The sequence below is a fragment of the Octodon degus genome, unplaced genomic scaffold (assembly GCF_000260255.1).
Source record: "Octodon degus isolate 3935 unplaced genomic scaffold, OctDeg1.0 scaffold00019, whole genome shotgun sequence".
Lineage (NCBI taxonomy): Eukaryota > Metazoa > Chordata > Mammalia > Rodentia > Octodontidae > Octodon > Octodon degus.
Window position 1 is genome coordinate 3,699,196 of NW_004524595.1, and position 16,551 is coordinate 3,715,746.

The 16,551-nt window shown below is 51.7% G+C and overlaps 1 protein-coding gene across 3 annotated transcripts in view; it reads right to left on the reverse strand.

Annotated features, from left to right (window-relative positions):
• Positions 1 to 14,244, reverse strand: part of Fosl2 (FOS like 2, AP-1 transcription factor subunit) — a 22,320-nt gene extending 8,076 nt beyond the window's left edge. The window contains exons 1-2 of one of the 3 annotated variants that reach the window (XM_004627387.2): positions 13,380 to 14,244; positions 3,416 to 3,667 (exon numbers count right to left, since the gene is read on the reverse strand). In XM_004627387.2, the coding sequence (XP_004627444.1) occupies positions 3,416 to 3,667; positions 13,380 to 13,478 (351 nt within the window). In that variant the 5' untranslated portion in view covers positions 13,479 to 14,244. Of the gene's footprint in view, positions 1 to 3,415; positions 3,668 to 11,590; positions 11,685 to 12,334; positions 12,774 to 13,379 lie in introns of those variants that run through there. The other 2 variants (XM_023710960.1, XM_004627388.2) reach the window with 2 other exon arrangements.
• Positions 14,245 to 16,551: the final 2,307 nt, after the last annotated feature.

Below are 16,551 nucleotides of genomic sequence, written 5' to 3' on the forward strand. Positions count from 1 at the left end.
CCCCCCCCCCCCCGCACTGGGCCAGCTCCACAAGCCTCATTATCCCCATTTGGGTAAGTAGCTGGGCCAGGAGTCCCCACACAGGCAAGATCCGCCTGGGAGAAATATTCTGTTGCCAGAGGGAGGGCCAAGGATACCATCCCGCTCCTGACAACTTTGCTGGTCTACATGCCAGCTGCTCAGAGACCAGCTCTAAGGAGCCTGACATGGTCCTCAGCTGGACCAGACACGCGGCAGGAGGATAACCCACGCATGCTAGGTCCTGCTGCCCTTTCCATTTATTCAACAGATGAACACCTTCTATGAGAAAGACACAGTTCCAGAGTCTTGACACTGATGGGTAAACCAAAGGGAGCTCCCTTGCAGAGCACAGGATCTGGCTCTCACAACGAGGGTGGTGAAACAATCGCAACTCAAGCCAGAAGGTGAGAACTGCTCTCTACTAAGTGGGGCCAGGGCTCTGCTCAAATATACAGGCTTCCCAGAGATGTGACCGCAATACTCCTCTAAGACATAAGTGACCCAAGAAGATGGCTGAGGGCCAAAGCACAAAGCAAGGAAAAGGAAAGACCTATCCATCTGGCTATAAGGTCGCAAGGCACACCTTCTATGTGTCCACTGCTATAAGAGGATTAGAATAGTCCAAGAAGAACAAGACCTGGCCACTGCCCTCAAGGGATGCAGCGGGGAAAAGCTGGAGACACTCGGGGAGGGAAGATATCCCCACAGGGGGATGCTGCCTCCACTGCCAGCCACCCCATGAGGGCAAGGGCCACTGTAGCATCTGAGTCTGGGTCACAGTCCAGGGATGGTTTTGCTACCCTGGCAGTCTGCTGCTGTGGTGTTTTGAATAGCAAAGCAGGGCACAGTATCAAAAGGGACAACCCATGACTGTCTACCTGGCTGAGGTCACAAGGCCACTTGGCCAAAGTCCTGAACACTTGCTGTCCTTAAACCTGTCTTGACCTGAGCCAACCAGGGCTAGTTCCAAAACTTCCCAGGGTCCTGCTGAAGGCCCAGCAAGCACATAGAGCTCTCACTGCTAGGGACAGAAAAGAAAAGAGGAAGGCTGGCCTTGGTCCACGTTTAGCCATCCTTCCCCTGGAAAACTTTGGGTTCTAGAAGTCTCTCTCCTGTCTGGTGAGGTGGAGGAACTTATGGAAGCTGTTGACATAGGAAGTGTTCAGGGGCGGTGAGATCAACATGGTTGCGGCTTGAGTGTGTCAGCACTGCCACAGACCCACCCACAAGCCACACACAACCTCCTCTCCCTGCCTCATCAGTCACCTCGCCCTGACAGGCTCCAGAGGGCCCTAAGGCCCCAGGCTGGCTCCTGGTCACAGGCAGGGGAAGTTAGGGCAGAGACAGAGAAAAGACCCCAGGGCTAGGAACCTAAGCATGAAGGTTCTAGGATCCAGCTGCCCATGCTTTCCCATGACTTTGATTATCTGAGCTCTTACTGGATATGGGAGAGAATGCTCCTGGTTCTTTCCCTTCCTCTGAAAAAATGAAGGAAATTCTCCAGGCAGATTGTCTTAGGGTACAGCTAGGTGGCCTGGTGGGAAAAGAACCCAGGGCTGAAGGTAGAAGAGGTGGATTCCAGGTCTGCCTTTGCTACTAACTCTGCACAGTGCCTTTCTCCTTTCTGGGCCTCGGTTTGTTTATGGATGATCTCCAGAGAGAAAATTAGAAAAGATGGTTTCCCAAGTCCATCCCAGATAGAAACGTCTAAAGGTAGCACAGGGTAGGTGCAGCAGAAAATGAAGCATGATCTGAGCACATCTTGTTTCCCTGCCCTGCTAGCCAATGAGAGTTCCTCTCAATCCTGGCTGTCTCATGGTGTCATTTGCACCCAGGAGAATCTGGCTCATCAGTAACCACCCAGCTTTGCACCTAAGACTCTGCGGGAAGCTTATTTATAAAGGACATCATGTTTACTGCTACTGCAATATTTACAGCTGCAACTATGGAAAGCAATAGTCAAGGGCAGAGTGGCCCCTATCCCAGTGGCAGTGGCTCAACATGTAACCATGAGGTCTATTTATTACTATGTACCTCCCCATGGATCTTCCACTATGGCCCCACATCAACAGGTACTGGATAGATATAAGGCACAGCTTTGTTCCCAGAGGAGCAGAGCTCCTGAAAAACCATCCAATTCCTTGGACTGGTTATCTTTGTCATTCCACATATCTTGTCGGTGGCCCTGGATCCATCATCGCCCCTGGGGAACCACATGTAAAGGTCCTATATTAGCATGTGGTGGCCCCCTGGGGTCCTAGAGTAGAATGGATGGTTTGGAAGGGAAAGGGGTTCCTGCGCTAGAACTGGAGTAGTTCTCCAGGTCCATTTCCACCTGAACAAGGGGACTCAGGGCTCGTAGTGGCATGGGCCCACAGGAAGGGCACTTCAAGGGGGGTCCAGGGAACTGGCTCAGAGCTGTCAAGACTTGCCCCCGCACTCACCAAGTGAGCACAGCCAGATGGGCCTATCCTTGGCTGCACCATGTGCAAGGAGGACAGAGGGGCCCCTCTGACGCCCTTCCTTCTTTCAGGAATCATGCATGGCTCTGATTTTTCTTTCAGGAACCATGGGGTTCAGTCTGCCTGAGCTCACTGCGGATGCAGGTGATAGAACTTCTGAATATTGGCAGGTGGTTCCTAGAAGCATAGACCTTGACATTTTCTGACTTCCTTCCCTGACAAGTTAGCCCCCTTTCAAAACTGAAGCCCCTCCCATCAGCTAATGCAGCTGGACAGATCCTGTCCAGGTAGCTCTACACAGAGTCACTATATTTCTGGGACATACAAAACATTTCCGGGCACCTGAAGTGGGCTGCTGCTTTGAGTCAAAGGCTCAGGACACTGAGGAAGATCGGGAAGACGTGGGTAGGACCGGCCCTGAGTGTAACTCTGCAGGTACCCTGCTGGTGCCTGGTCTGCTCCAGACACCTGGAGACAGCTAAAGGCCAATCTAAAACAGCTTACGGCCACGGTGCAGTGGGGTTCACTCTGTGGCCTCTGCCAAGGCTCCGAGCAGGATGCTGCTACAGGCAGGCAGGACAGCACTGCCTATCCACTGACACCTTCTGTCTAGTGTGTGCTTCCCCACACATGATCTCCTTAGAGCATCAAGTTCCAGCTGGCAGAAACCATTGCTTCCTTTTTGCAGCTGAGGAAACAAATTGTTCTGAGGGACACTGGTGAGATGGTAAAGCCAAGCCCAACTCAGGCCATAGCTCTACCTCTGACAGAGGTGTTGCCTTGTCTCCTCTCATTATCTGGCTCCCTGGCCTCCCAGGTGTATCCAGAACATTAACCCCATTACCCAACAGTCTGCTGAAGAACATTCCGTGCTTCTGAAGCCCCACAGGGACAACATTAACATGGCTTCTTTCTGGGGGCCTGAGCTGTACCTGCTCATCTCGCCTCCTGCGGCCCACAGTGGTGCCAATGGTCTTGATCACGCCGGGTCTTGGCAGGGCCATGTGTCCGGGGACAGAAGCCAGGCCCGGCAGAGGGCTGTATGGATGTGAGCGGGAGTAGGGGTTGGACATGGAGGTGATCACTGTGGGCTGCACCATCCACTGCAGGTCCTGGCTGGTGGTGATGGCGTTGATGGTGGGGATGAAGGCACTGCCCGAGCCAGGCATATCTACCCGGAACTTCTGAAATGAGGAGAAAGGTATGATTGAGCCAATAGACATGGAGTACTAAGGAACAAGCAGAACAAGGCAAAAACTGAAGACAATATGGTCAGTGCTTGGAGCGCAAGGCCAGGACCTCAGGTGGGCTTCCCTGGGCAGGTCCTGGATAGGCACCACATGGCCAAGGATCAGAAGGAGTCGACTACTTCTGGGGCCTTGGATCTGCTTCCCAACGGGGGTCCTCAGGACTCCATTCCCAAGTGGTCCAGTGAGGACACTCCCGTACTCCAGTTGACTTCTAAGACCCATGATGCCCCACTGCTCACACAAGACGCAACACCTTTGCCTCTGAAGCCTCTGAGTCACCTGCTAATTATTCTCCAGGACACTAGCTCAGGACACTTTACTTGGCGATCTACACACCAGTAGCTTTGGAGCAATAAACATCACCGAGAAGCATAATGTGCCTGCATTTGTCACTTTCCAGAGAGGTTCAGGATGGGGCTATGACCCCATCAAGCCAAGGCCATGAGAACGAGCTGCAGCCAGGCTTCCTCTTACAGTCCCTGTCCTTCCATCAGCACCTCACCTGAGCCAGACATGGTGTCTCTACCCATTATCTACACATCTATCTGCCTGGGTCCACCTATGTGTCTGCAGGAAACTAGTGCTGCCAGCTCAGAGTTTTCTTCTTGGCTCTTAATTTATGCCTGGACCACATTGCAGAGCTCTCTGGAACATGCTGCAGGAAGCATTCTACTTAAAATATAAGATGATGACGGAGTGCAGAACAAAAATGGGCCAGGTTCCTCAGCAGTTGGACTCAACCTTTCCTCACAGTCGTGCTGGGCAAGTGAGAAAAAGGGAGAAAGAGGAGGGCTCTCCATTCACAGGAGAAACGCCCCAATGGAACCCAAGCAAATCCTCACCCTTGGATGATGTCTGCGCCTGTAAAAGGGTTCTCCAAGGTTTTTCCCCTTATACTGGTAGATGAAATGACATCAATAACAGTAGCACTTACTAAATGACTGTCACTATGCTAATGTCTCAACCTAGATTATCTCATTAATTCTCCCTCTAGGGTAAGAATGACTACTATCTCCATTTTCAAGGCAGAAATTTAGTCTGAGAGATTAGGTAACTTATCCAAAACCATCCAGCTAATAAGCAGTGGGGTCAAGATTCAAACTCAGTTCAGTGCTAACAAAGAGGGAAGAGCTCTCAACATTGTGCCACATAAGCTTCTTTAGCATTGCTTCGTTCTTCTTCAAAGTCCAGCTCCAAACAGTAGCATCTGCCCCGGCTGTCCTCAGATAGCATCCATCAGATCAACCTTGCCAAAGATCCCTATAGACCAAAGAAGTCCCATAGATCTGTTTGGCCCCCAATGAAATCTTGTTATCATTAGCACAAATCCTATAGTATCCCCCATTCTAGTCCAGTCAGACCAAGTAGGATTAGAAGCATTAGCAACGGTCACCACTGTTATCTCTGTCACGAGAGGTAACATCTGGGTTCCTACTGTGTAAATAAGGTGAACCTCAGAGTACCTCATTGCAGTTGACAGAGCTGGAATCCTTTCTCACTTGCCTCTCTGGCACTCTTCTGACCCCAGTCTGCATAGTGGAACATGGCTGTCCCACCTCCCAGACCTCCCCGGGATTCCAAGCCAAGGGCATTCAGTGAAGAGAGTGACCTTAAAAAAAGTATTTCAGGGGCTGGAGAGATGGCTCAGTGGTCTAAAGCACCTACTTAGAACAAGCTTAGCAAAGCATCAGGGACCGCGGTTCAATCCCCCAGCACCACATGCCAGCCAGCCCCGCCCCCTGGTGGGCTGAGCTGGCCACACACTCTCTCTCTCTCTCTCTCTCTCTCTCTCTCTCTCTCTCTCAAATAAATAAAAATAAAAAAAAAAAGTATTTCATAAGAAGAGCTGTCAGAACAATGGATTGTGGGATTCTATGAGAATAGATGCCCAGTGCAGTGCATTGTGGGATTGCAGAGGGCAGCTGCTCAGAGTGATAGATTCTGAGTTGTTCTTCTGAAGACAAAACTACTTTGGGCTTTTTACCAGAAGCTGACTCAAAAGAAGCAGGTGTGTGTGAAGGAGAGCTGCTTGCGGAGAACAAGACAGGATCCAAGCGAGACATGCTCTCCAAGGAGGAAACATGAATATCCAGGCCTGGCCTGTTGGGTTGTGAGGAGGCAGAGACGTTACAACAGTGGGCATGGCCAAGGGTACACAGAAGCACTGAGTCCCAGGCAGCAACTTTTCTCTTGGGATGCTAGATGGGAGGCCCTGGAAGTCACACTGCACTTGGAAGTCAGGAGACCTGGCTTAGCTGTGGAGGGTTTTGCCCCAGGCCAGTTCCTGAGGACCCTGATCCAGGGCAGAAAGGGGAACTCCAATGCCCAACTCCCTGCACTGTCATGAGGATTAAATAAGTAGCTACTTATAATCATAGGCTTCAAGGCACCCTGGTGAGGCTCAACCCTGGCTGCACACTAGAATCTTCTGAGAAGCTTGTCCTAAACACCAGTGTGAAAGCCTTATCATGGGAGACCTGAAGTAACTGGTGTGGGGGGTGGGTTCTGACAAAAGTGTTTTTAAAAAAAAAAAAGAAAAAAAAAAAAACCAAGGAGATTCTAATGTTCACAAGATTGTGTGCCAAAGGAAAGGTATTGTCATCACCACCATCATCCTCATGCCGTCATCTTCACCTGGGTCTGTGTACTCTACGCTAGATGACCCCAGGGAGAACAGTCAGCTTCCACTCCTGGGAAACAGCCAACTTTGGTATTCAGCGTCTGTCCTCGAGCCAGGTTCTGGGCTTGAAGTGCACGCAGGACACCCAGAGCCTGGATCCAAGTGTGACCTCTCCTCCCGGGGGCAGCTGTCAGCTTTCCTTCCAGGAAAGCACCAAGAAACACTTTCTCCAACAAACAAAATGTACCTGTTTCAGGATTGGGGAAACAAGTAAAGACCTGAAGTAAAGTGAGAGATTAAGATTACTTAGGGACAGGGGTTGCCTCTCAGTCCCCCCACTGTAGAGACGGCAGGTCTGTAGGTCCTCCGAACACACTTCCCAGTATACATCAGCCAGCTTCCTTACAGCACTGGCTTGGTCTAGACAAAACAAGACAGCAATTAAAACAAGGCAGGAGGTAATGACTGCCTCTGAATCGAATGTACACCTTGTTTCAGACAGGAGGCAAAGCCATCTGGATAACACACTGGCTCCAAACTGCAAGGAAAACAATGTCCCATCCCCAGAGGGGACTAAGGCCTGATAAAGAAGGCTTTTGTCTCCAGAGATGCCTCTCTGGGAGACACACACAAAAGTTTCAATTAGAACTGGCAGATGGGCCTTGTCTCAACTCCAAACGTATCATTCAGAAAGCAACACTGGGATAGGAGAAAAGAGGTGAGGGTAGGAGTCTGAGAGCGTGGAAGTCAGCCTGGCCTCTTCTAAGCCAACAGGCCCAAGAACCAGCCAATGCCCTGTTGGGGATGAACTGTAGTTCTCTGGGAGTGAGTTAACATTTCACCACGCTGCAGCATCAGGGCAGTTTTGCAGGCTGTGGTCCCAGGAATGTGCAGGCAGTGAGGGGGGGGGGTGAGCTGGCTCCCCCAGACACTGCAGCCCCTACTAGGCTCCTTCTCTAGGAACAGGATTGAAGATGCTGGATGTCTGTGTTGCATTCCAGCCTGGCAAAGCCTTCAAATACTTTAACTGTGTCACCCTGTCTACTTGTGGGTACATAGCTATAAAAGGAGAAAACAGCCCCCACAGATCTCCTAGAGCTGAATCTGGTAAGCTTTGCTACCAGAAAGCAAATATTTTAGGCTTTATGGACCACACAGTCTATGTCACAACTCAGCTCTGCCATCCTATCATGTGGAAAGGCATAGATAATATGTAAGCAAACAGGCATGCTGGGCCTTCATTAAACTTCATTTGCCAACCTCCATCCTAGGAGATGGAGGGCTCAGGTTCTCTGACCCATAAAGCCAAGGAGATGGGCCTTCTTCATCAGCTAGGACCTCCAAACCCTGAGCCCAAGCTCAAGCCCTTACAAGCTGTGCTGTGGGTCTTTGAGCATGGAAATGGAAATGTCAACCTAGAGCACCCTGGAGTGCCACGGGCTACTGTCAGTAGTGCGTGCCCTCCCACTTACCATAATAGGTAGCAGGAAACACAGTGTCAACTCCAGCAGGCTAGAGAAGTCCTACAGTGATCCATTGCTAACTTGGGAAAATCTTTGGGGACTCTTTGAATTCAGACCTGAGCTCACAGCCATGGCCTTTGGCTAAATGGTCTCAGAGTGAGGGTTTAGGTCCCTACTTCTCAGGCTTATCCCAGGGACTCCTGAGCCAGGCAGAAATGGTATTTGACATCGAAGTCATGCCTGGTATTCCTGACCCAACTGCTTGGCCAGCCCTTCTCCACTGGACTGGTTCTTGCCAGGGTTCCCTAGTCATTCATGCCATGAGCCCTGCAGACTCTGCAATTTGCCCGTCAGGAAGGCAGGTGCAATGTCGGGGAAAGCACTAGGGTCTTCCTCTATTTTTAGATTCCCAAGATGGGGAAAGGAAAATTCTAGCATCTAATAAGACTGGCTACAAGGAAGAGAAAGGGTGAGAGCAAATGCTGTCTTACTGTTTCCCACGCTGGCCACCTTGCAGTTCATCACCAATACAAGACAAATGCTTTGTATTCTTTTTTTTTCTTTTTTTGTGATACTCAGGACCTGTGCTTGCCAGGCAGATGCTTATTCTACCGAGCTATCTCCCCCACAGCTCTGCATCCTTATCAAAGCCAGGATGTCCTCCAAAGCATTCGAAGCCATCAGTGTGGAATTCAAGCAGATTCACAGAGTGCGCATTGGACAACACTGTGACGTCCAAGCTTTTATTCTTCTCTGAGGAAATGCCACTTATGTCACAATGGAAATTGGCACTAGTAACTCATGATTTCCAAAGTCTTATTGTATACAAACACACCAGCTCCTTTGAATTCTCAGCTTTACTTGAAAGAACCCCTTAATTCTCTGCCACCTCACTGCTTGGGAAAAAAAAAAAAAAAAACAAGGAAAGAAAGAAAACAAGAAGAGTTGCTGACAGGGAGCCATCTCCGGGGTTCCTGGTTTATTTGTTCCCAGAGTCCTTCTGGTCAAAAACTCCACTCCAAAGCACTAGAGAGAATTTACTCCACTGTCCTGGGGACCTTTTCCTACTGCTACCAATCCTCTGAGCTCTGCACTTGATAGGAAGGCTAACATCTCATCTTGCTCTAGAACTACGGGACGTCAGTCACACAATGAAGCTGAGAGACTGGGCTAAGAAATCTCACATCTTCCCCCTCCCTCCCTCCCTCCCAGGAAGCTGAGGAGTGGAATTACAGAATGGGGTTTGGAACAGATATATTTACCTCAATCAGAGCAGCTGCCATAGTTGTGAAATGCTGTGGCCACCAAAAGTTACCAGATGAGACAAAGTAATGATGCCATTTTTTCCTTCTTTCAACATGTAAGCCAGAAAGTGAGACTCCTTAATTTTGAAAACCAGTATCTCTATTTCTATTTAACAGAGGCAAAAAAAACATGTACAGATGGCAAAGCTGCTGGTACCAGAGGTGCCAGCTTTGGTGTGCCTTGTTAAGAGGAGGGGGCAGTTTCCCAGGCAAATTGTCAAGAGTGAGAGCCACAGAACCTGGGGTCACACTCTATTTTGGACCCAGTCTGGTCACCCCAACTTCCTAGGTCAGACTTAGTTTTCCAAAGTTAATTTGGGGAATTTGTGAACATCTAATTTACCCATAGAGGGGCTGGGGAGATGGCTTAGTAGAATAAGTGCTTCCCTGGCCAACACAAGGGCCTGAGTTCAATCCCCGGTTCTGAAAAAAACAAAAAAAACCCTGTAATTTACCCACAGAGGCAAACAGTTTGTTAGGAAGGAGGATTTCTAAAAGAATATGTTGAAAGCAATTCTAAAAGAAAGGCATTGTAAAATATTTCTGAGTCTGACCACAGCCACAACACCAAAGTAGGTATTCAGTCTCCTAATGATCAAGGATGATGGGTCAACAGTGACTTACATGTGTAAGTTCTAGTGTGTTGGTGTTAAGACAGAAAAGGGAAAAAAAATCAGGTTTCCTTATTTAAATTCACCTTGAACAATAAGACAGGCAAAAATACGGTAATGGAAATGCACTCAGGGTTTTAGATATGAAATTTCAGCTGCCACTCAGACAATACATGACTGCTATTTCACCCTATTCCCTGTGACAAAAACGCGAGGATGACTCCCATCGCCAAGAATCAGTGGCACAGACAGATTCCTGGGATAGCATTTTGTTCATTCCTAATCTGCAACATCTGTGAGATCAAGGCAAAAAATAAAATTAAATTTAAAAGCACCCAGATCCTTAACATACATCTCTCATCTTCCCACCAGTTCTGAATGACCCGCACACAAACACACACATATACGAACACATAAAGAAAATAAGCCTTGAGGATGCTGGCCCTTAATGAATTGACAACAAAACAGAAAAAAGGAAAAAAAAAAAATTAACTAGGTTTTATTTAGAACGAAAAATAAATAAAAAAGCTCATTTTGAAGTCAAGCTGTTCCTAGTTAACCACTGTTAAATATATGGCATTTATCTGTCCCTAAACAAAAAGAAAAATTCTAAGAATTCCAAAAACTAACCAAGTTGACACTCTTTGGGGGCTGGAAAAATACATTCCCAAGATGGTTCTTCTAAAAATGTCCTGTAGGGGGCACCAGAGAGATATAATAGAGGCTGACTTGGGAATCACAGTCATTTCTGGTAAAAGTTCTTTGGTGTGAGGAATGTCCCAGCCTGGTACAGTTGGCAAAAGTTCACTCCGGGGAATTTTGTGTGTGCATGTGGATGTGGATGTGGATGTATGTGTGTGTGTACATGTGTGCGTGTGTGTGTGCGCGCGTGCGTTTTAGAAAGAGTGGTTGAGGAAGAAGAGAGCTTGTCTGATATTCCTCAATTCCAAAAGGAAATACCCCCTTGATTTATTTTCACAAGTTATCTGAGAAACAAACAAATAGTAGCCTTGGAAAAGTTCTTGGTCTTGTTTTTGTTTTGTTTTGTTCATTAAAAGGGGGCCTGGCTGATGAAAACAAGTTATGAAATGACCTGTGTTTGTGTAACTGGCTGGATTGCGTAATGCCCGGGCCCAGAAACCTAACAGTCAAGCAGCCAGACACAGTATATATCTGGGAGGTGTTGTCCTAGGAAAGACAGGCCAGAGAAAATAACAACAAAACAAACTCCAGGAAGGGAAGGTATGTGTAACTGTTCCTAGCAAAACTAAATCAGCAAAGACCAATCTTTGAGATTCAAACTGTAGCTGCAACAGGAAATATTTTTCATGATTTAAGTTCCTGCCCTTATACCAGAGAGAGGTTTTAACAAATAGCTGCCTGCACCCAACTCTCCAAGTCCCTGGAATCTGTGGCTGTGTGCTCAGTTTGTCTTCTGTGGCTAGAGGAGAGAAGAAAGCTCTTCTTTGTACAAGCAACAAACTTACCTGCAATATTGGACCCTACAAATAAGAATCAAGAACTGTCTCACACTGATTGGTTCACTGCAGTGCCATAAAGAAGGAAGCCCAGTAACTAACCACCACAAAAGTCTGCCCATAAAGGTAGCTCAGAGAAATAAAGTGATTACAGGATTTATCTGGTATGTAATAAAGTTACCTTGAGCCCAAGCTCAGACGAGGTCAGAGAGCAAACTTTCGGGGGAACAACAGCCTTGAAGTCAGTCCTTAGGACCACAGAATAATTCTGTGAAAAGTCAGAGCAATGACAGAAAAACTCTCCCGGATGCTCTCCTTTGTCCCTCCCCTAAACACCTTCCCAGTTCAGGCAAAAAGAAAAACTCTAAGCAAATTAATTACCTTGCCAATTCCTCTGATTTGAAAGACCCACTGCTCACACTGCTGGGCCGAACAGGCAGGCGTACATAAGAACCTGTGTGCTGATTGTTGCTAATTGCAAAATCCTCATGTGTTACAGCATGCTAGAAATTAGCCAACAGCTGCTTTTTGCTTTGGTAATGAGGCCCCATTACACTCTGCTGGACTGAGTTCTCTTCCTTCTTCCTATCACTGGTTTCCTGTCTGATTTGCTTCCAAAACGGAATCGCCTCCACTCGCATCCTGGGCTCAAAGCCCTAGTGACACAGATTATTCAGTCAGGGCACTGATGTCCGGTCTGACTTCCCATCCAGGCTCCAGAGTCTGAGCAAAGCAAGGCAATGAGACTCTACTTTCAAGGATTACGGTCTCAGATGTGTTAGGGAAAAGAAAAGAGAAGTCCAAAGATCGCTTTCTGATTCCAGGAGGAGGAGAGTAGAGGTTGAGTTTTGCTGAATTGGAAAGTGAGGGAATGGATATAAACCATCCTAACCCATTAATTAATGATGTTTGAAGCCAACACAAACCACCAACTGGGCCAGGAAACAAACATAATGAACTTTTCGTGTGAGATTTTAAACTCATCACAGCGGCACTCCTTTTAGGGGCGCATACTCAATGCCCAGACTAGGCCTTCAGCACAGAGGGTGCTTGGGCAGTATAGGGGCAGGGCTGTGGATGGCAGCTATAGAGGAGAGACACAGGGAAGCCATTTAGGAGACTCACCCGGTAGGAAGAATCACTTTGAAACAGGTATTCCTCTTCAGATCCAATAAAGAGCCATGTTCACATTCTGTTCTCCAGCTAGGTCCACCCCTTCCCACAGGCCCACCCCAAACCGTCCTGGCTGGCTGGTTTCTAGAGGCCAAGGCTACCACCTGATGGAGCAGGGTAGGATTTGGGTTGCAGAGGGCTCTGAGTGCTAACCCAGCTCCTTCACAAGACAGAGGGGGGTGGGTAAGTCACAGCTGTGAAACCCACCCCACAGACATACGGATTGCAGGCACAATCCCTCCGGTGGAAACCAGTTCGGCTGCTTTAGAAAGCAGTTGTTTTTCTGTTTCCAGAACCACCCAGGAGAACAAGTGATGTCTCTTTCCCTTACTTCTCTCTGCCGGCCTTCCTGCCCAGCTACCCCCAGATCTTCAAGGAGCTGCTCCCAGAGCAATTCAGGCTCTTGCCTCGACCCTTACAGGAAATTGACGTGGGCAGGCGGGCAGCAGCAGCCAATCAAAGCCGGCCTCTTTCCTGACCTTCGCACCTGATTCCCAGAGGCAAACCTCCCCATCACTCCCCATTATTTGAAGCAGCCCAACCATGTTTCTGTGTCCCCCATATTTTTCAGAAATGAGCTGACTGATGGTGGCCAGAAGAGAGGGAGAGGGCTTTGCCCAGTAACAGGGTTGCTGGGAAGGATTAGTGGGTGCAAAGATTGCCTTCTCTGTCCATCGTGGAGATGAAGGAAGGCAAAAGGTGGGGTCCTGGAAGTAGAGAAGAGGCTCCTGGGCGAGGACTTGTAATTCCAGGAGCTTTTCTGAATAGTGAAGGGTTTGTTGGTCCTTCAAGCCCACTGCCTAGTTTAGTTAAAAAAAAAAAAAGTGCTAGGGTGGGTGGGGCGGAGCAGGGCAAAAATCCACAACTTACAACAGTGGCCCCTAGCTTTGTTGTTGCCAAGCCAAGAAGAGAGAAGCAAGCGAGCCGGAGGCAGTGGCGGCGAGGAGGGCGCGGGAGTCAGCGCGCGCCACCAGGTGCACCCACGGCCCGCACCTACCTGCTGGCCGCCGCCGCTGGAGTAGGACTCGGCGTGCGCAGGAGAGCCGCTGCTGCCCCGGGACGAGGTGTCAAAGTTCCCGGGATAATCCTGGTACATGATCCGCGGTGGGGGCCGGAGAGGAAACAGGGTGTTTTTCTTCCCCGCCCTCGCCGCGGCCGCGCTCAGGGTGCTGCGAGCTCGCCGCTCCGCCGGCCGCGGTCCTCGCTCCCGGACTTTCCCCCACAACGGCAGGCGCGGGCCGGGAAGTGGCGACACCCGGGAAGTGTCCCCCAGCGTCTCGCACGGCACTTCGTTCCTGCTCTGAGAGCTCCGCGGGACCAGTTGTCCACCGGCTCCCTCCCTCTAAAAAGTCGCCGGTCCCTCGGTCCCTCCCTTGAGCGCACCCTCCCGCCCCCGCGCGCAGCCGGAGCTGAGCGGCGACCGAAGACCCAAAGAAAAATTGGAAATGAAAACTGAATCGGAGCCCGGCAAGCCTCGCCTGTCAGATCTGGGGTCGCCGGATTGCAGACAGGGCCAAAAAAGGCGAAAAGAAAGGCTGGCGCCTTGGAGAAACTTCTGTTTCCTCCTTTTAGAAAGGAGCCCGAGAATAAACTTCCTGTGGCCGGCTCGCCGCCGGAGTTTCGGAGCGGCTCGGACACTTGAGGGCGGCGTGCGCCCGTGTGGGGATCCGAGCGTGCCCGCGGGACAGCGGCCGCTGGGCTCGAGCAGCGCGGGCTGAGAGGGACGCGCCCGGCGCCCCGCGCCCTCCTGCACCTCTCGCCGGCGTCCGCTCCCGGACGGCCCGCCTCGCGGTCCGCGCCTCTCCCTCCCTCTCCGCCTCTCGGTCCCCGCCGAGCACCGCTCGCTCGCTGGTTCACTCGGAGCCCCTGCGCTCTGCCCGAGATGAGTCACTACAATGGCACGAGTTCAACTCCACACTCTTTATTCCCCAGCCCCTACCACATGGATTCACTCACGTCAACCCCAGACTCCACCTCGCAGGGAGGAGCGCGGGGGGGGGAGGGAGGAGGAGGAGGAAGAGCGCGGGAGGGGGAGGGAGGAGGCGGGCGCAACGCTCCCTCCCGGCCGGCTAGCTGCCGCGCTGACGCCAGCCGCGCAGCCCGCGCGCGGAGGAAAGGCGGCAGCGAGGGTGGAAGCGGGAGGCTCGCGCGGTTTGGGGGAGCCAAGGTAGCCCTGGCCCTTCGCACCCCTCCGGGCCCCGCGCCCTTGGTCTGTTCCATTGGCTCACGTTGCCAAAGATGGTCATTTGCGTTAGAGGACGCGAGTGCGGGGTTCCTCGCTTTCGGGTGACGTGGAGGGAGAGGGATTCCCTCGCCCGCTCCCCGGCGCGCCGCGGCCTCCCCCCGCCTCGGGAAGGGGCGCGGGGCGGGGCCCCGAGAGCGGCCGCGCGGCCTCGACTCGGGCTTTAGAAAACAATCACAGTCCTGAGGCCGAGACGCGCGGCTCAGCGCGGCGCCACCGCGAGGCCAGGAGCCCAGCGCGCAGAGCCGCTCGCAGGGAGGGCGCGGCCTTGCGCGGTCGTCCGCACCCTCCGCGGCGCCGGCGGGTGCAGCGGGCGCCCTGGGCGCACAGGGTACCGCGCCGCCCTGCGGACGGCCCTCGGCTGGGTGCGGCGCGGCGCCACCAGGCGGGGCAGGCCTGCCTATTTTTCTCTCCGCTGCCCGCTGCCCACTGCTTCCCTTTTGTGTGTGTAATTTTTTTTCGATCCTACAATTCATTTGTTAGGGGTAGCTTTGAAGACAGAATTCACATCAAGACATTCTGGCCGCCCTCTAGAACAGGCATTTAGAACGCAGCTAATAGGGCCAGTCGGGCCTTATAAGCCGTGTCCACGCTGTTAATGTTACAATTAAAACAACAACAACGACACAGGGAGGAGGGAGGCCAGCGAGGGTGTGCCCGAGCTGTCTTCAGCTGTTTGGGAGCGAAGTTCAGGGCGCGCGCAGCAGGACCCGGGTCTGCGCCCCGCGGGGAGGGGACGCGCGTTGGGTGAAGAGCACAGGCCGTGGAGTTGGACGCGGGCTGTGCTGTTTACGAGCTGTGAGCGCTGGGGCGGGTGCATTAACCTGAATCTCACTTTCCTGCTGCATAATGAAGGGTTTCAGATCTGACCTCCTAAGGCCTCGGTCTACTGTGGAGCTGCAGTACTGCAGAAGTGCCCAGAGAAGCACACCGTGCCGGGAGTCGGGATTCTGGTCCGGGACCTGCGCTGGCCTCAGTTTACCCCCCACTCGTATCCGAAAGAGTCCTTAGGAGGGCCAAACGGAAAAGATACGTTGTTGGGATTTCACTGCGGACTGTGCAGCACTACGCGCTCTTAACACACACAGTTCCAGTCCTCAGTTTCCTTATCTGCGAAGTGGAGGCGTAACTTGGAAAAAAATAATAAAGCCGGGAACTCGAAGCTTTCCCGGGGCTCTATATAAAGCGCTGGCGTTTCCGGGACGGCTGGCGGCATCTGGCCGCCCCAAGGGCCCCAAGATACGGTAATCCCAAACAATACTCGGGGTCATTGTTTACAGTTATAAAACACATTCTGTTCTGAGCTCCATCCCCAAGGACGTGCGCGCGCGGCGGGGTGAGGCCGGCCTGACCCTTCACACCTCCGCCATTGTCCTCCCAGCAGAGCCTGCAACTGCGCGGGCCCGGGCGAGGGGTGTGGGGTCGGTGGACGCGCGCGCCAGCCGTGGGTGCTTGGCTTTTTTTCATCCTTGCGTCCTAGCCTGCCTGGGTGTTTACGCGCCTCTCCCAGCAGGACTGAGTAAATGCAGTCCTTTGACGCAAAACGGATCAGCCCTGCCCGAGCGGCAGCGGCAAAACCCAGAAAACTGGGGGTGGGAAGGGGGGCAGGGCACAAAGGAAGAAATCGTGACACTTTCCTACTCGCCTCCCAGTTCCCTCCCCGCACCACGCAGGCCCTCGGCCACGCCAGCGAGGTCTTGGAGGGGCTGCAAAGGGGGGCGCGGCCGGGGCGCGCAGGGCCCTGCCCAGAGCAGCAGCGTGTTGGAGAGGCGCGAACAGACACACTTTTGGTTTTCCTTTGAGCAGCAGCTGCTGCCCCACCCTCCCCCATCGTGCGCTCGAAAATCCGGGTGCCACTGGGTCTCTCCCACACAGTCCTTCCAGTAACACGGGGGAAAAGGAGGGGGAAGGGGAACAGGAGCTTCCT